The sequence below is a fragment of the Canis lupus genome, chromosome 13, assembly GCF_003254725.2.
Source record: "Canis lupus dingo isolate Sandy chromosome 13, ASM325472v2, whole genome shotgun sequence".
NCBI lineage: Eukaryota > Metazoa > Chordata > Mammalia > Carnivora > Canidae > Canis > Canis lupus.
In genome coordinates, this window is record NC_064255.1 from 29,007,025 (window position 1) to 29,027,368 (window position 20,344).

Sequence of the window (20,344 nt, forward strand, 5' to 3'; positions counted from 1 at the left end):
TCATGAGAAAACATCTCTTCTTACTTATGACACTAGAGAGAGGCAATGTGATATGAGCTTTTCTGACTTCCTCCCCCACGATGTCTCTGAGCCTCTGATTTTTTTCTTCCTCCCACATGGTTTAGGAGGTGAAACTTCTACAAAGGAAGCAACATGAGGCTTGGGGTTGGGGTCACATGGTCCTGGGTTATACTTGTGACTCTTCTACTTATTAGTGTCTGACCTTGGCCAGATACATTTTTGTTTCTGGGCTTCACGTTCCTCATCCATAAAGTGGGAGTAATCATGTCTTAAAACTGCAATGATTGGATAATGTTTTACTAAACGCTGTACTTCCAGCCTGTGTATCACTATACTGTTTCTGAGGAGGACTGCAATCCATATCATGTACTTTTCATGGCTACGAGTTTCACTTTTTACTCCGTCAATCATAGTTCTGTTCTTGAGTCTTTATTCTCTTCCTCTTCTCCCACTCGATTGCTTCTTTTCTCACATTTACTAATATGTGCTCATGTCTTCTCTCTCACTCCATCCCACAACCAGTAACAGACTGTCTTGTCACTCCATGTTGTCAATGAAGCCAGCAACACTCTGCCCCGTGATCATTGAAATGTCTATTTATTAATAAGTGGTGCAGTATTTGTTTTAAGATAGAACATAAAAAATCAGGTAAGAAGTGTTTGCATAATATATATGGAAATCAACCTAGTAAAGTTGTTCAAATATTGGACAGAGCCAGAATAGAAATTACACATACAGTTTAAAAATTACAGGAAATCATATTATAAAGAGCACTAAAGGCCACTTGTGGAATAGTCGTGTTCCCGTGTAAGCCAGAATGTGAAGAAAGCCTACTTGTAGCATGGAGACAAATTCAGGGAGCAAGGCACCAGAATTCTATGCCATTAAAGGGGGTTAAAGAAAATATAATACAAAATCAAATACAATGGGCTCACATCACTGGAAACCTCAATCTGTTCTGCAGAGATGGATGTTTTCCATCACTGCTACATTAGAAAGAAAAAAAGAAAAAGGAAAAGAAGAATAGCCATATCCCATTGAAAGCAACATAGAGAGAGCATTGTTCTCTTTAAAACAGGAAATGATTGACAGATCTGATGAAGTAGGCCCATCCTTCTAAGGTGATTTTTAAGGTGGGGCAGAGCCTGCCTTGTGTCTCCAACTGTGAGATCTCTGATGCTTGGAACATGGCTGCCACCCATCTTAGAAGTGATCCTCCCGTGTCGGAAGTGGTCCTCCCGTGTGAATTCTTAACCCTCACGGGAACATGGAGGGTGGAGCTGCTCTCCCTTCCCTTGGAAAAGTATTCAGAGAGGAAATCGGGCCCAGTTACCAGATTAGTTGACTTTCACTGGGGAACTGTGATCTTTTTAATATTGAGGAAGAGAAACACAACTGTTGTGAGCGTTTGGCCTCCCAAAGAATGTTTCTGCCGACAGACATACCATCTCTGCAGGATTTCCAAGGCCTGAAATAAAGGTACAATCTAGAGACAAAAGACCAGAATCAGGAAGGACAATTAAATTTGTTTGGATAAATCAATGACAGGAGATCTTGGATATGTTTGGGTGTGTGGGGGGGTGCAGAGAGAAGCACAAGGGGCGCTTGTGGGATTATCTGCAGCCACACGAAGCTCCAAGAGCTAATGGATTCCACCATGAACAAGGTGAAAAACTTATGTGGCATCATTTTCTGCCACTGACAGCTGGATTGTGAAGTCACTCAAAGGTACAGGTAGGACCCACTGAATAGCCGCATGGAGCAGCTGACACAGGAATCATGCTTCTCTCTGGGAAGCCAATGGGTCTGATTGTTTTACTATTAAGTCCATTGGGCATAGGAGGGCAAGGCATGGTGGAGGACCACAGGGCCTGATGTGGGGGCATTTCCATTGACCTGGAAGATGCAATAGGGGGAGAATAATCTTTGAAGATACACGAGCTTTGGTTACAGCTCCACTTCTGGAATGCATGGCCTTTGGCAAGGTATTGCCCGGGTCAGGTTCAGTTTCCCCAACTATACAATGGAGACCTTAACACCGCCCACACGGGATTACGGTGAGGACTGCCGGGAAGTTGAGAGAGAGGACCATCACATCACATGCAACTCACAATGACAGCTTAGGATAAATTTCTCTCCCCTTCCCAGGCCTGTCTTATGGGCAGAGCGGGATAGTGAAGAAAACATGTTCCCAGTTTTCACTCCTCTTAGGCATCAGGCTATAGTCTGATGGCAAATCTAAGAGGAATTACAAATATATTCCTAAGCACTAGGTCAGGCTTTTGACTGCTTAATTATATGTCACACTCAGGTTATTCTTAAATAGAGCCCATTTTTTACTTATTTCCCCAGAACAGGGCTATTTAGAGGCTAAGAAGACAGGTAGAATGACAGTCTAAAATTACTGCCATCCTTCTGACTTTGCTTTAGAATTTCTGGTTCAGTCTGACTGAGAAGACCTGAACACCCTTCTATGGGGTTTAGCAAGGGCAACTGGGGAGCCCTGCCAAATTCTGGTGATTCTATCCCAAGCACAGCGTAAGTGGAAAACAACTATGTTAATCCTCATTTGAGCCAACAGAGGCCTGCTTACTTTCTAAAATAACTTCCCAGTTACACAAACATAGGATGTCTTAAGTTGAATCCTGTCTGCTTCTCCACAGCTTTTGGTGACAACCCTAGAGTACCAGTTGTGAACCAAGCAAGATGGGCATTCTCTGAGACAAAGCAGGAGAAACAAGGCTATCCCCAGGTGAGATTCAGAGATCCCACTGTGAAGGGACACCATAGTAGAACTACCAACCTGGGGTCATGTCAATACCCAAAGAAATCACATCCCATTTCTTAAAATCAAATCCATAAACTATTTTTTCAAGGCAAAATCCAGGTAAATTGGCTTATAGATGAGGATACCCCCCTGAGGCATGGCTCTGGAGTTGAATGAGTCCACGTGATGGGCCAAAGAGCTGAACTGGTCCAGGTTTGGCAGGACCAGGAGGGGACGAAGCAGTAGAGGTCCAAGAGATGGAGGGGAGTGCTTGCATGGCCATGAGGTTCTTCTTTATTCCTTTTCTTAACTGTGGCAGCAGTGGTTTGTGCCAGACCTTTTGAGGTCAGCAGGATTTTGGGAGAAGGAACATTGCCTTTCAAGGCATGAGATCAATCATATTCCAGAGATGAGAGTAAGTTCCAACCAATGTGTCTGGTTCAGCAGTTTCTTGAGTGGGCCAGGAAGTCCTCGTTCACCTCCTGGACTGACCCACAATGTTTTCTTCTCGGTTGCTATTTTACTGGAGTTTTTAATCTCCAATATCTGGACCAGAAGTTAGAAGACCTACTTTCTTTATTCACTCTGCCACCCAGTCACTCATTTAGCCACTGAGTGACTACATGATTCCCTTTATTCTGAGCCTCTGCTTCCTGATCTAAGAAGAGTGGTGGTTGTTCTTGGTGATCAAGGGCTCTTCTTGCTCTGAACATCTATGAATCTATGAAATTGTATCTCCCTGCATCTATGATAATGAAGCAAGCCACTAGTCACAATTTTCCTACAGGGATAACAAAGCTGAGGTTGTTAGAGGCTGGGAACAAATCCCTGGGGAGACTTTGAGCGAGCTTGAACTCTTTCTTCTGGAAGTTTTCCATTCATTGCTAGGTTGTTGTCTGGCAGACATCATGGTATGGCATGGCATTGCCTCCTACAGATCATCCTTTGAGACAATGGTGTAACATGCGGTATTATGTGTCCAGTGAAATGGCCACAACCCAGGCACTGCAACCCAAGGGTCCTGCCACCTTCATTCCAACATCCCTGTCCTTTCTCATTTCATTTATAGAGATGTACTTTTTGAAAAAAGCCCCTGTGAAAGTGCCTGAATTGGGATGGCATTTCCACCACTCTTTTGGAAAAAAAAAAAAAAGACTTTCTGGGGGTAAATTTGGAGTTCATAAATAATACTGAGGACTGAGGCAGTGGATTCCACACACAGTATTAAAAAAGAAAATGTTTGACAGTCTCCAGCCACCACGGCATTGAGGTCTTTTCATATACCGATTGTCTCACTTGAAAATCAGGAAAGTCAAACACTTCCGAGTGTCTGGAAACTCAAATTTTCATCCCGGTCATGTTTATATCCTTCCTGTCTCTCTCTGAGATTCCCACTGCTGGTTTCCCAAAACACTAAAGCTATGGAAATAGCCTGGTCCTTAACTAGGTGATATTCTCACCTGGGCATCAGGTTAGGGGCCTGTTTAGGGGACCACTGGCTCAGTTTTGAATAGCGTAATATCAGTGACACCAAAACTTTAGGTGACTTGGATACAAAGCAATGACTTCTAGTCTTTTTAGAAGTTCATCTCCAAATAAGCAAGCCTTCAAGGACAAGTGAGGACATGAGGCAAATTGCTAAAGATGCCTGGGGTTCAGAAAGCAAAGAAAATCCCTATAATCCTAAGGTCCTTGGAAGCATATTCACAGAAAACAAAGTCCAGCTGTGTGGCATCTTCTGGAGGAGGCCAGAGGTGTGCTTGTCAGTACTGTCCAAAGTGCAGTCAACTTCTTGAACCACTGAACAGATTTCTTCTTTTGCTCCAGGAGAATTCGATTAGCAGAGTCCCACAGGCAGAGTGACACCTTTTCTTGAAATAGATGTTGTGTCTTGCCTTGTACCATAAACCTCTCTTTGTCAACACAGTGAAATGGAAGTAGCCCAGCTTCTTGTCTGGGTTCGATCGCTGTAGGGATTTGGAGAGGAGGAGAAAGCTAGTTTTTTTTTTTTTTTTTTCCAAGAACCTTCTCAGATACTCCATAACTTCCTTTGTACACAGTGTATTTGGATCTATAAAGTCCAAAGCACTGGACCCAAACTCAAAGTTCTCATCCAACCACTCAGTCTTCCCTTAGCTGATGGGGTCATTATCTTTTTGATGGAGAATTCTTGCTCTCACTTTCCTCCATGCTGAATCTCCCACTGATTGATTCTAGGCGAGGAAGCATTTCTATCTGTGTAGTTGTCTTCAGGGATAAAATCAGATACTTTCCATTCTTGGTAAACATAGTTGAAAGGGACTTCCAATATTTGAGGCCACCAGAATCCTAGCTTTTTGGTGGTAGGAATTGTGGGTTTTTTAACTCTGAATTTCCAGTGCGTTACACAGTGCCTAGCAGACAATGGTGCTTAGTAAATCTCATAAATGAATGTTTTTATTACATTCTCAGTAGAGTGGCATGGATTTAGAAGAATGGTCTTGCAAATTATAAGTAGATCCTATTCTATTAGGATTTCCTACAAGTAATTCTTCTTTTAACTCACAGTGTCTAGGAACTGCCCTGCACAAAATAGGCAAGGCATAATGCATTCATTGTTGACTAAAGGAGCTCAACTTGAACTAGAGTATATCTTGGTGGTGGTGGTGGGGGGGTGGTTTCCAGATGCTTCCATTGAAACTAGAGCTTCATTATATCATTGTTATATCTACTAAGTCCAAGTTCTCAGCTCCCAGAAAAAGTATAGTCAATGAATAGAACTTTCTCAGTTTGATGTTTCTTATTCTTTTCCTCCCACAATTCTTTTTCTTAAACTTCATGTTTGCTTGTGTGCTGGTGTCAAAACGCACACTTGATCTCAAGTACTTTCTTCTCAGCCCAAGAGAATCACTTCTCACCTCACATTTGGAAGATAGCCTTATCTTATTCATTTTGCTCCTTCTAAAGAATGACCTCTTAAAGTTTTCCTATATCATATTCTGATACACAGAAACTGAATATCTATCATGGGATTCCATTTCCGCTTGAGGACATCATTCATAGTTTTTACGATGGAATTAATTTGCCATGATTTCATGGGATGCTATTAAAACTATTGAAGTTTCCCCAGCCAGCTTCAGGACCACTGGTATATCTGAAGCAGGATGATCTTGGGCCACATTATTAACCAGTCCTGTTGGACTCTTCCATCATGCTGTTCTTTCATCTGACAAAAAGATCTTTGTGGAAGCACATAACTTAAGTTCAATCCTCCACCTGGAATTTCTGCTTCATCAATGCTAGCCATGCTGCTGATGCTGCCTGTGAGCAGGCAACTTGAACAGATTTGGCTTGCTTCTTTGGAATGACTTTTTTTTTTTTTTAAGGAATATCAAAGCAGAATATTCTAGATCATTTTCTCTCTCTGTTACTTAAATGGGAAAGAACAGCTCTTAAAAATGTCTTATCATTCATGAAATGTATATTTTGTCTTTGTCTGTACTGGTAATGACAGCTTACTATATGTTGGAGACAGGATGATAATTGACACAAAGCCAATCCCTGTCATCCTGGCCTTATCATCCAGCAGGGGAGACTAGACTGCCCTCCTATGGTTTAAGAAATAATACAAGCACTTACCCGTCATAGGTTTTTAAAAGAACCTAAGGGAGTCCTCTAACTTTGGATCCATGGTAACTATTTTTAGCTTGAAGTTGGGAAAGTCTCACTTGTCCATCTGAGAACTCCACTGGGTTCCTGGCAAATGCATCTATTGGTAAGATACTGAGGCCAGTCAGTTCTGTAAGAATCCTAATAAGGTAGGTAAAAATAATTGGTGCGTATGTGGAGAGTTTGATTCATTCTCCATTTTTTTTTTTGTTTTGTCTCATGTACATAAAGAAAAACATTAGTCACATGTGAGATGATAGGTAGCTCAACCACTTGTAGTAAAAGATTCCAGGAGGGTCAGAAGCAAGAACCAAGCCCTAAGGAAGGGGCATAGGGTTTCTTGGGTCATTAATTCCAATGGCACTTTCATGCATATGATCCATTCCTTTTGCCCTTCAGATTGCTAGAAGGTCAAATGGCAAGCTGTAGGGAGGAGGGTTCATGTCTGAATTGTGTGATCATTCTTGTGTATTTCCCACCTTAGATGCTAGAGCCAACTCCTCTCTATTTGTAAGATTCTCCATGTAAAATGCTGTCTACCTCTCACAATGCCTACCCTGGGCCAGAGATGGCAGGGCTTGGTTGTGCATTTCTAAAGTTGGGGACCACACCTTCATTATCAATGTACCATTGACATGTGGCCTGAAAGGAATCAAAATCTGAGAAACTAGTTCTTCCTTCCAACAAAGTACAAGGCTCCTGCTTCAGATCATGATGAAACCAGCAGCCAGATCACTGCCATAGCTACCACAGCTCTTGACAAGACTGTGAAGAGAATATCAGTGCCATTTGTGTGTAGACAAGGCCCTGTTGATCATCTTGATGGTCACCATGGCAACCATCCACAACCAATGCTTAGATGTGGGATAAGAGCAAGACGGTGATGTTGTGGCATCATAATGTAGCTAATCTAGCCCAAGCCTAACAGAAACCTTTTCCTTCAAAGTGTTTCAAAGGGTAGTGACACCTTGTAAGAGGCCGCAGGATGGCTTGTGCTTAATATTAATACTTATTCACTAGGGCAGTGCTTTCCAGGGCGGGGGGTGGGGGTTCTGCTTATACTTTGGCTAATCTTCTGGCTATGTGTGGTTTAAAAAATCTGGAGGAGTAAAATTGGATGATTCTGAAAATTTTGCCATTTGCATATTAATAAATGTTGTAGCTTGCTTGCTTGCAGTGTTTGTTTTCTTGTTTCCCCTCGATCCAAAATGAAATGCGGCAGGCAAGCATGTTTTACAGTAAAAGCCAACAGCCCCCTCTTACTGGATATATTGTATTGTGGGTGTTTTCCACATGACACAGTTCAGGTATCTTGGTACAATTTCTGGGTCCCAGTGTATAAAGGGCAGAGTGGTGTGAGAGGAGAAGACCAGGGCATGGAGCAAGTTGGCCAACTGGACTTTGAGTCCCAGCTCTCTAGGGGACGATGATGTGACCCCGGGCTTGTCTCTACCTGAGCCAAAGGTTTCTCATTTTTACAAAGAAGAACTTGGACCAGATAATTTCTGGTTTCTAATTTTCTTTTGAGATGGATATTTTGTACAAGTAGCATGGGGAGGAATGTGAGTTGAAACCTCATTTTGAAGGCACTGATCTTAGCTCTTGCCCAGAAGGGCACCCTACTTCTGATAAATTTAATCATCTTTGGCTACATATATTGGAAACTATTTGAACTTGTGTGTGCGTGTGTGTGCGTGTGTGTGTGTGTGTGTGTGTATGTTTTCTCCTCTCCAATTCATAACTCAGTAGAAATGCTACACTTGGGATTACCACGGATGAGGGAACAGGAAGGATACAGACAATGGCAGACCAAGTGAGGTCCCTTTGAGAGCTTTTAGATGGTTTTGCTAGTTTTTCCCAAAGAAAATGATCTAAAAATATTCTTGGTTTTGGATAGGCGATAACGATTTTGTTCCTTTCCTAGCGTTTTAGCTCTGTTGGCCACCTCTTCGATATGCAATGCATTTTCGTTCGCAAACTCTTTGCTTGCTATAGAGAACAGCTAATCACTGGTCTGTTTTACACAAAGGGGCAGTGGTTCGAGAAAGAACTTAAACTACATTCCCTGCTTACCAACCAAACCAAAACCCAAAGCAGCCAACCAAATAGAGCACAGCTCGTCAATAATTTCTCCCCGTCCCGGTCCAATCATGATTTAAAGTAAGAACAGCAGATAAATGTGTATCCTAGAAGAGATTAGCGGTACCATTTATATATTGTAAAGTCATGCAAACCATGCTGAAAAGGAAGCGGCTTCACTGTGGTGACCTGGGGAGGAGGAAGGCCGTGAAAAGCCCCTGCCCGGGTCGGGGGCTGCCGCGCACATGCATGTGTTTGGTGCAGCCACTGGTGATCTCACTGTTAAGTGTTGAGTGTGAGAGCAAGTGAGCTATACAAAGTCTGTCTACATTACAGGAGGATTCAGCCCACGACCCCTTTTAAATGGGCTTGTTGGGAGGGGTCCATACTGAATCAGAAATTCCATCCCCTGTGGATGACAGAGGCATGGAGCCGCTGGGGGTGAAGGGGTCCGTGTCCGTGTCTGTCTCACCCTCGGCGAGGTAACGTTTCTCCCTCATCCAGCTTGACCCCCCGCTCGGGCCAAACACGTAATCGTCTCTGTCTTGGGAGATGCTGAAGCCACTTGGGGACCGCTCCAGCTCCTCGTGGTTGACCGACATCAGGGACAGGGGCGTGTCACTGTCCCGCGTGAGGCTCCGTCTGTGCCGGGGGGAGACTCGGTCCGAACAGGGCCCGTGCAGTTCAGCCTGGGAGTGGTAGCTCACTCGGGAGTCGAGAAGAGTCAAGATAGGCAGGACGGTGGGCCTTTCTGCATACGTTGCTGCCGAGGAGGAGAGCGTCGCTGGAACCTTCCCAGAACTGGGTCCTCCTCGGGGCAGGTTCACTGGGTCGTGGGCAAAAAACCCATAGGGGCCGACTTTGTCGAGGGGCACCTGGTGGAAGCTGTAGGGGGCCTCGGGGGGCCCCGTCTCAGAGTAATTGCAGATGATGGTTTTCAAGTCGGAATCTCTGGTGTCCTCTAGCTTCTCCACTTCGGCGGGCGAGGAGGTCCCCTTGGTCGGGTAGTACTCAGTGACGTGCACCTGCAGCCTTTCCATGTGCTGCATGTGCATGTCCACGAGGAAGTCCAGTTTCCTCCCCATGTCATGAACCTGAAACATACAAGGAACGGGGAGTCACTGGTTTTTCCGAGTGAAGGTAGATCTTATCCTTCAGAAGGAAGCACCACCAGAACCTGCAGTCACCTTCGGGAAAGCAGGAGGGTTCCTGCAAATCACAATCTTAACAACATCTGATTATTTTGTGCTTCCTAACTTGGAGCCCTGCACATGTCTTCGTGCCAATCCAGAAACGACCTGGCAAGGGCGTTCTGGGAGGCAAATGCTGGAACCAGAGAAGTGGTCTGAAGACAAGTTGTACCCCAGGAGGAGGTGGCCTGGCTGCTTCCGGTTGGGTCAAGGAGCAGGAGCTCTTGATTTGCAAAGACTTGCTTGGACAGAAGCATGTGGGTTGTTAGTGTCCATTCCTTCCTACCTGCTGTGTAAGCCTAAAAGCTGCAAGGGCAGTGGGGAGCAAGAACTGTGTCTCTTAGAACTAGAGGTCCCACCTGGGGGCCTGGGAGTGGGAGCTACACTCAGGGAAGCTGTATCTGCTCCTACCTGCAAAACTGGGAACTGACTTAATCTTTGTGAGCGTGTGTACACATAGATGTACGTGTGCATGCGGGTGCACACGTGTGGTAGTCTCTCCCCAACAAGTCACAACTTGCACTGCAGACAGGGACAGCATTCTCTCTTGCAGGTGAGGACAGGTAGCACAGCACTAGGTAGAGGTTGGGACAGTATCCAAGCCTTAACAGTATCCAGCACTCAGAGTTTAGTAAGAACCAGACTCTGCTTGATGTCCCCCCACCCCCGGCTTTTTTTTTTTTTTTAAGATCTTATTTACTTATTCATAGAGACACACACAGAGAGAGGCAGAGATACAGGCAGAGAGAGAAAGAAGCAGGCTCCATGCAGGGAGCCCGACGTGGGACTCGATCCCGGGACTCCAGGATCACGCCCTGGGCCGCAGGCGGCGCTAAACCGCTGCGCCACCAGAGCTGCCCTTGATGCCCTTTAAAGATGTTAACTCATTTCATTTCACAACAGCCCTACCTAGGAGGTGGAGACTCTGATTATCTCTCTTACAGGTGAGGAAACAGAGGTACAGAGGCAGGAAGTAGCTTGCCAAAGGTCACAGAGCTGGGAGATGGAAGAGCTGAGATTATAAATTAAAATGTAAAAATGAAAAATGATATTCTTGACATGCCGAGAAAGCATAATCATGCAAATTTCCTCTTGCCTGTCTTTGCAGAGATCCAATTTATGGGGTTATGAATAAGATAAGAGGGCTGGTAGGGATCCTAGTGGAAGTGGACAGAGCCATTTGTCTAGTGTGCAGTTGAATGGACTGTGCTTCATAGTGGCAGCCCCTTCACTGCAGAAGTGAAAGGGCAGCTCCAAGGAGTGCTGGACGTGAACGATTTCTCTTTCTGCCCTGACTAAATCCACCCAGAACGCCCCTTGCTCCAGGTCTCTCTGGATGAGCCACATGCTGACTCGGACTCTGAGGACTGAAGGACTGGGAACAAAGGACAGGTGGTGAAGGGAACTAACATTTTTTAAGGAAGCATCTCAAGGTGCGTGCAAAGAGCATCTACACCGGTTGAGTGTCTACTGCATACCAGCTACTATTCTACATGATTCACAGGTACCGACTCATTCAATCCTCATAGTACCCTGGTGAGGTATTAGGATCCCCATTTTACAGATGAGGATGCTGAGGCTCAGGACAATGAATGAACTTTCCTGTGGTCACAGCCAGTAAGTGCTAACTCAGATTTAATTTTCACCTCCTTTTTCTGAGTGGTGAGGGCTCTGCTATGTTATCGTCCTATGGGGAAAAAAAAATGACATTTGAAAATACAGGTTACGGGCTTTGCTTTTTTTGGGTGAAGGAAAGGAAAGACCTACCTGTCTTTCGACTTTGACGAACTTCCCCATCATGCTTTGGTCTTCAATTTCCGATGTGGATGCTCTGGCTACATACGGTTCATTCCTAGGAAAGAGCCAACAGGTCTGTAAGATCGATGTACCTATTTTTACTTTGCCAGGCTGCCAGTGGAGTGGGCCATGGTCCCGGGAGCTATCATCCCCATGCTCACGCTTATGCAGTCTGGAAGAGGCCTACTTGGCTCTGGAGGTACAAGCTCTGCAGCAGTTGTTGAAGCCAAATAAAAATCAAGCTGTTTTAGGAGGCTTTGGGTCAGAGTTAATAAAGCACCTAGCTGTGTCTAGAGGGTTCAAAGTGCCTTTAAATCGCATTCCTTTGGCTTTCAGTGTTGGACTGAGGTTGAGAGCTTCTACTCTAAATGTGTGTGGGGTAGGCTGGGCTGGGGTGGAGGGGTGGCTAATCTCTGAAATTCTACATAGTGGGTATCAACATTCTCATCTGTTCCATTTGGTTAAGTGAGGGGAAACAGAATGAGAACCTAGAAAATGATGCAAAAGAGGATGTTGCCCGGAATGGGATTGAGACGCGCCCTTCATTGGCTCCTTGGTGGTGCAGGTTATGGAGAAGAGAACCTGCAGGGAGCCAAGCCTGGCTATTGCTCAAAACCATTATGTCAGGCACTTTGTAAGTAGTTGGTTTTCTCTTTTAGAGGCTACTTACTGCTGCTAAGTCCCTGGCCTGTCTCCGACTTAAAGCAGACATCGGAAACTCATGGCTCACGTGCTAATTCCAGCCTACCAGTATTTTCCTTAGCTTGAGCAGAGTTTTAAAACATTTAAGCCATCTCAAAAATAAGGAATTTCACACGACATCTGGATATTCCCAGTTCTTCTTGAAAAATTAGACTCTCTGAACACAGAAGTTACTGATTCCTAGAATTGGCAACTGTGGAGCAGAGCAACGATGACCTCCTTTGGATGGGGTACATGCCCTCCAGGTGCCCAGGGCCCACCACTCCCTATTCTATCCCCAGGACTGAGGCTGAAGGCCCGATGCCTTATGTCATCCCACTTCTGCTCTTACTTTGCTAATAAGAAGGAACCTTATTGCTATCAGGTTCATGGGGGTTCTTAAACCTGACTCCATTTACTCATCCATGTTCCCTGCCTTGAAGACCTCTGGGAATAAAGAATAAATTCGGGCAGTGGACTTTCTATAGGACCGCTCCTGGTTCATTAGGGCCTATACAAGGGACATCTCCAAACACTTAGTGTGGGCAGAGCAGAACTTCCCTGCTCTGCCTGTGACCATGTGGTCAGAGTCCTGATGTCTGATTTCCTTCTCTGGGAAGAAGTCTGATCTATGCAGGGCTAACTATGCAGGAAAAGCGAAACAGCCAACCAGCAGATGCCTCAGCTCTGCTCACACGAGGTATTCTTTGTGTTCTAAAAAACTCACAGGGCTCCCCTGATAATTTTATAACAGAGAAATTGTTACATTTATTTTCAATAACGGAAGAAAGGAGTGTCACCCACTTTTTTTCATTTTACCGAAAGGAATGGCAATCCTCCCCAACCCCCCAACCATAAGGAAGCGAACTAAGATTTGGGGATGGGGATGGGGATGGGCCATGCAGCGGGTCAGTCCACGTCCCCATGTCCCACCTGGGAGATTGCTGGGATGGGTAGGTGAACGCTGCCCCTCTCTGAGACTTCTTATGTTTTGGGGTGGACGGAGGTCCTGGGGTGAAAATCATGTCTATTCTGAAAGAGACACACAAGGAAGGGATTACATTACAAAGAGCTTTACAGGCAAAGAGGGGAGAGGAATTCCTGCTTTCTTTAGTCAGGCAGGGCCTGAAATAATATAAGAGAAGAGGGGGAGGGGAGGGAGAAGGAAAAGAGAGTGAAGGAGAGAGAATTTATAATCTCCAGATACTATTACTACTACTACTACTACTATTATTATTATCATTATTATTATTATTATTATTATTATTAACTAGTAGTAGCGAGCATATCTCCCCATCCCAGGGGAGAGAGGCAGCTAAACCAGAAACAGGGTGAGGGTCACATCTTGTTAGTTCTTACAGGAAATGTCATGTGTGCTGCAAGCCTATCTGGTCTTCTAGCATTTTTATTCTTTTCTCCAAACATCTGATTAGGGAATTTTCTTGCAAAACCCTAGGCTTTGTTTTCAGCTGTGCAGATCTCTGCTGCTCTGCGGGATTCCTGGCCAGTGGAGGGATGGATCTGCATCTGCTCCTGCACCTTGCTTCTGTTTCTGCATGAGGCTCCGGCTCCCCATCAATTCTGCTCTGAGCACAACCAGACACAAATGCCCCTGTCACCCTGCAGGACTGGGGCAGGGTGTGAGAACTACCTTGAAGGCTCACTACAGGCCCAGGACCACTAAGACCATGCACTCAAAAGTAGCCATGGGTCGTTCTGTTTCTCTGCAGACCCGACTGCTCCTCCACTGACCCCATCATATACTCAGCCACCCTTCCCTTCTCTCTGGCCTACCACAATATCAGCATGGCTGGGTGTATGCGATTAGCTTATCCAGGTGATCAACCTCCGGGCAGGACTCTTTGAAATACATGTGCCTAAAAAATCCTGAACGCAATGGCAGCATGAAGGCCCACCCTGTGCACATTAAGATGGGCTAATATTTTTGATCTGGTATGTCCTAGACATTATGCTCCATCCATTTCTCAGAGAGCAATATTTGCATAAATAACAGCACGTTAGGCTCAGAACTCATTTGCACATTCATTGGTGAGGCAGGCATTGAGCACTGACTGTGTGCCTGCCACTATGCTAAGTAACCGCACTTGGTAATTCCATTTGTGGATAAGGCAAGGTCACAAATAAGCATTCCTCCAACCCGACATCATTGTTAACTTCCTGTTCACTCAATCTGATGGTCCTGTTAACTCTGCAGGACACCCCGGAAGGAAAACATTATTCAGATGAGGAAGCCAAAGTCCAGACAGGACTTGACTTGTGTCCACTTGAAATCTCACACAGGCCAGAGAATGAGCCCCACAGGGGGCTGGGGTTTCCCCACATCAGTTCTATGTCTTGACATCATATTGTCTTTTGTTTTTTTTTTAAATGGGTTTTTAAGAGAGAATTTTTATAATTCATTAAAGACCTGATAAATTTAAAAAGTGCGAAAAAAATCACACATGGATTCATCATCTCAGTATAGCTACTATAATCTCCTGGGGAAGACCTACTCTTTTCTTGTAGGTTCCCTATACTGGAGTGTGTGTGTATAGTTATAGGTAAACATATGTGCATATGTTTTTGTAATCATACTGTCTGTAATATATATACATAATATATACTATTAAGCAATAGTATATATTATGTAATATGTAATATTATGTAATATAATAATATATATTATTAATATCACACGCTTGATGCAGAGAATATATATGAAAAATAATTTGTATACATTTAAGTACATAGATATATATAGGTATAAGTGTGTATATATGTATGACTGTATTATTAGATCACATAATTTTTTAATCTGATTATGTACATTTTTTTTTAGAAAGAGATAGTATGAGCAGGGGGTAGGGTGGGGCAGAAGGAGAGAGAGAATCTTTTTTTTTTTTTTTGTGAGAGAGAGAGAATCTTAAGCAAGCTCCACACTCAGTGTGGAGCCTGATGTGGGGCTTGATCTCATGATCTGAAGTCAGGACCTGAGCCAAAATCAAGAGTCAGACGCTTAACTGACTGATCCACTAAGGTGCCCCTCATTATATACGTTTTCTAAATGTCATTTGATGGTTGCATAACTTTTTTCTTTTTTTTTTTTTTAATTTTTTTTTTAAATTTTTTTTTTTTATGATAGTTACAGAGAGAGAGAGAGAGAGGCAGAGACACAGGCAGAGGGAGAAGCAGGCTCCACGCACGGGGAGCCCGACGTGGGATTCGATCCCGGGTCTCCAGGATCACGCCCTGGGCCAAAGGCAGGCGCCAAACCGCTGCGCCACCAGGGATCCCCGGTTGCATAACTTTTTAATGAGAGCAGGGACCTTTTTTTTTTTTAATCACTATACATATTGTTGAGAAAGTGGGATGCGGTGAGTTAGACAGAAGTTGTGTAGCCAGTTGGATCTGAGTGACTTACAGCTCTGCCATTGATTAATTTTGGGTAAGTCCATTGCCCCCTTGAGCTTGGGTTTTATCATCTGTAAGAGGATACCCACAATGCAATACCTCATGAGGTTATAAGGGCTTAGACACATATTTGTAGAGCATCCAGGTACTCAACAAAAATTTAGTAATTATGAGTTGGACATTGATGTTGTTTCTATACCATATTTTCACTATTATAAATAATACCTGATGAACATTTTTTAATAAGATGAAAAATTTATATTTATAATTGGACATTCAGACTCGGTTGATAATCATCTCAATCTTGTTGACGACATCCAAAGCATCACAATCAGGGGCTAGTCAGACACATATGCCTTTTCTTCATGAGGACCAATCAGGGTGCTGACCTTGGCTAAGGTCAATGTCATAGAGCTTCTTTGTAGCCTGTTTGGTGCTTGTTGGCCTACATATTCATTAGTTCATCCATTCGATGAACGTTTTTGTTCTTAAAGTTTATCCCTGGCATTCTGGACCATTTCTGAAAGGCTTTCATCATAAGCTCTAGCTAGCTTCATCAGGCTTGATTCCTTAATGGTCAGGAGAACAGAGTTCCTCCAGATGCAACTGTCTTACCTCGTCTGAAGGTACTTTATCCTGGAAAGCATGTCGAGATGTCCTGCAGAATATTGCTCAATCACATCCTTCACGTCGTAAGGCCTCAAAGTCTCCTTGAATTTTTTTTTATAGAGACGGAATTGTAGAATTCTGCAAGGCAAAGTGGAGACATGTGTGCTTCATAAGTAGAGAGAAAAGGAAACTATAATCCAAGCCTAGAAAACTCAGGTGCAGGGACAGAAAAGAACTAAAGAGAAAATGAATTGATAGGAGGGTAAGGGTGAGGGTAGTTCTAATTCATGGTTCTGGTTCACACCTTCGAACCACACAGAGTTAGGCTGGCTAGTGTCTCTTCTTCATGACTATCTCCCTTCAATCATTTGAATAATAATAAAATCATAGTAACAGTGAGATCTAGCATGTATTGGGCATTCGTTCCAGGTAGACACTGAGCTAAGTGCTTTATGTACAACATGCTAATAAATCAACTCGTAGATGATAAGACTGTGGTCCAGAGAGGTCCAGCATCACCACAGGGCCACCTGGCTAATAATGTCAGAGCTGTTCTTAAACCCAGGTTTATATGCTGACAAGGCCCATACTCTTAATCACTGACTGTGTGACACTGCTTCTATTTGAGGACAGCTGACTAATTTCTTCCTCAACAGCCTCTTTAAGTATTGGACTTGTGAGTGCCTAAAAAAGAGACATTATATTCTATTCCCTAAGTTTTCTCAGCTTCTTAGTAAAGTGGGGCACCCAGAACTTGTAGATCCCAAAGCTTCCCCTTCATCATCCTGGGAATCAATGAAGGGACCCCAGATGGCTAATGTTCCTTGAAAATTCCATCATGGGATCAACCCCCACTGAGCATGGCATCAGTTAAAACCCCCAATCATAGGCTGGTGCCAGAAAACACGGCCTATTCTAAGACCTCTCTTCTCCTACTTGCCCTGGGTCTCTTTCTGTAGTGCATTCAGAGTTCATTTTGTTTGTCATAGCACAGGTCCAGCATCTCAACACTATTTTGGCATATTTATTATTACCCAACTCGTGTGCCATCCTTTCCAACTGTGCCATTTTGTAAACCTGTCCTTTATGCAGCTCTCTATAAAGCAGGTGTCAGCAGAGTGTGGCTCACAGGCCAAATCTGGCTTACTGCCTGTTTTTGAAAGTAAAGTTATGTTGGAACACAGCCACCCCCACTCACATATGTACTTCTATGGCTACTTTTGTGCTACAGAGTCAGAGCTGAGTACTTGCAACAGAGACCTGTGGACCACAAAGCCTAAAATATTTACTATTTGGCTCTTTATGAAAAAGTTTTCCAACCCCTGAACTAAGGCGTCAATAAAAAAATTCTGAAAAGAACAAGGCAGAAGCCAGACCAAGGACCAACCTGGCAGAGACTTTCTTCCAGGTTGACACAGACTCTTCTTTTCTTTTCTTTTTTCTTTTTAAAACATATTTTATTTATGTATTACTTGAGAGAGGTGGGAAGAGAGACACAGAGTGCATGAACAGGGGAGGGGCAGAGGGAGAGGAAGAGAGAGACTCTGAGGCAGACTCTGTGCTGAGTGTGGAGCCCAATGAGGGGCTTGATCCCACAACCATGAGATCATGTCCTGAGCCAAAATCAAGAGTCAGACACTTAACTGACTAAGCCACCCAGGTGCCCCTCATTCACTATTTCTTTGAAGAAAATCTTTCAACCAGTTATGAATCTAAGTAGTTTTGCTTTCATCCAGCCATAGTTCTGTCACATTATACATGTGGTGTCATGACAAACCAGGTCAATGGCTTTGCTGAGCTTCACATATTATAGCCCTATTGTGCTTCCCTGATGCACTGGACTAGGAATCTTGCTTAAAATAACACAACTAGTTCTTGGAGAAGCCACTTTAGTTTCTAGAATTCACAGCCACCATTGTAGAGTGCTTAGAAGCCCATGTCCTGATCAAAGTTTTCTGTTAGTAAGCCTATTTTTATTTTCTTGTGGAACTCTGAAGCAAAACAAAAATAGCCAGGGTAGATTATAGTCTCTTCTGATACCCACACAAAAAATCCTATAATTGACTATCTTGTTGAAAATGCTAATTAAAAAGAGCTAGATGGATGAAGACAGATAAGAAGGGTTATTCTGGGTAAGAAGCCTATAAAGGAAGAGAACTCCTACAAAGGAAGCCTATAAAGCAAGAAAGCTCCACGTCAATATACCCGCCCCCTCCGAGACCTGTAAAATAAATGGTGGCCAAAGCCAGACAAGAGCATAACAATTGGAAATACGGTAAAGAGCCTGTGGAAGCATTTTTATAATCCAGTGAGCAAGAGTTACCCATGATTCTCTGCTAATGTAAAAATCATTTTTCTTCAGGCAGTATACCCGTTAGAGTATTGACATGCTCTTGGACCTGACTCAGGAGTTACTTGACGGGGTTCCCACTGCCCTTCCCAAAGCCAATATCCTGTGGGAATTGAACTAGGGCCTGGGGAGGCCCTCAGTGGGGAGGAGGGGGCCTCACCTGACGGCTCGGATGGCGGCCTTCAGGGTAGGGATCATCTCTTCGATGAGGAAATCATTTCCGTAGGCCCTGTCTTCTGCCATGGGATCGCCTGTCCCAGCATCTGGGAGGGAGACACACATATCAAACAGCAGGCCATGGCACGTGGAAAGGCTTGGGGACCCCATCTGGTCAGAGCTTTCCATGCTCAACCGCCAGAGTCTTTGCTCCCACTGGGTGAAACCATGTGGTGTTCTCCAGTTGTGACACCATTTAGGCCTTCTTAGCATGTCCTTCTATTCTCCAGACATGAGTGTCAGAGGTGCTCGAAGTTCAGGACTGTTGACTGGGGAGAAGGCTAACAAGGTGGTGATGTGAGTTTTGGGGTTCCTGAGTGGCCTCTCAGAGGCTAAGGGCATCCATCTACATGGGTGTTACAGTCAGACACCCGAGACCAGATTCTTGCTGTCAGTCACGATCCTGGTGGCCTTGTGGGTCACCTTCTGAGCCCTGCTTGTCCTCCCTTATCACAAGTCAAAGGGACATACAGAGATATTGCTCTTTTCTATGACCTCTTCCCGCACCCAGGGGTACTGAGGCCCCTAGGTCTCGAGATCACTCTGCACCTGGCCCTGTCTATCCTTCAAGTTGACCTCCATGTAGCCACCCTTAGGGATCAAGGCTCTCAGTCCCAAGGCTCCCTGGAGGTACCTGCTAGACGAGTGTGGCGATCCTGGCCTGGAGAACAGCTAACTTGGGAGCCCCCTGCTCCCTGAGCTGTGGGGAGGTGCCACAGGTGCTCCCAGCCCAGCGGGCGTGCATGGGGTGAAGCGTGAAACTGGTTCAGGAAGGTGGGGCTGGGCTGCTCTACAAATGGGGCAGGTCTTCCCTTTGGGGAGGGAGGGAAGGAGGAGAGGTAGGGGAGGGCAGATCTACCCCTGGGGAAGGAGGAGGGGAGGAAGGGGAGGGCGAGGCAGAGGGAGAAGAGGAGGAGACAGAGAGCCAGGGAGGAGAAGGGCCTCACCTTCAGAGCTCTGCCAGAAAGCGTAGGCTTTCATGCGGAAGGCGGTGCGGAAACGTTCTTTATTGTTTAAGCCCACAGGCTTTGGTTCTTTAGAAGGACTTTCTTCTATGGCATCTACATTCAGAGGGGTAAATAGCTTTCCTTTAGTATTGCTACCACGAGGATTAGAAAGGCGAACCCGATCCAAGAGACCCAGCTTTTGGCTACAAAATAAGCAAAAGTGAACAATTTTCCTCCTTGAGTGCAGGCTTTCGTGATTCCCCTTCCCTCTCCATAAAGACTCACACTTGACCTCCGCGCGTGCTGGGGGAGGCTAAAGCTGACTTGGCGGCTCGGGGTGGGACGGGGCTCGGCAGCTCACGAGCCAGGACCCCGTGGGCATGCTGCTTAACTTCTCTGCACTTCACTTTCCTCGGATGCTCACATGGAGCTCAAAGGACATAAAGGACATCAAATGCCCAGCTCACAGTGACAGGTGGCTGAGCTCCATGCCTTCCCCTGTCCCGTCTCCTCTGCATCAGTAACCTCCTTGGTACCATGCTCTGGTGCTCAGGGAGCAGCTCTCACAGAAGAGGCCTTTCAAAGGTTCCTCGAACAGACTCGAATGATAGAAATTACAGAAAGCAGG

General features: G+C 44.9%; 1 protein-coding gene across 1 annotated transcript in view; it reads right to left on the bottom strand.

The window, feature by feature from the left end:
- Positions 1–599: 599 nt before the first annotated feature.
- KCNQ3 (potassium voltage-gated channel subfamily Q member 3) overlaps positions 600–20,344 on the bottom strand; it is a 297,718-nt gene continuing 277,973 nt past the window's right edge. Inside the window, exons 10-15 of the mRNA XM_025450091.3 lie at positions 19,717–19,919; positions 18,714–18,816; positions 16,210–16,341; positions 13,117–13,215; positions 11,473–11,557; positions 600–9,609 (exon numbers count right to left, since the gene is read on the bottom strand). Coding sequence (XP_025305876.1) covers positions 8,875–9,609; positions 11,473–11,557; positions 13,117–13,215; positions 16,210–16,341; positions 18,714–18,816; positions 19,717–19,919 — 1,357 coding nt within the window. The 3' untranslated portion in view covers positions 600–8,874. The remainder of the gene's footprint in view (positions 9,610–11,472; positions 11,558–13,116; positions 13,216–16,209; positions 16,342–18,713; positions 18,817–19,716; positions 19,920–20,344) is intronic.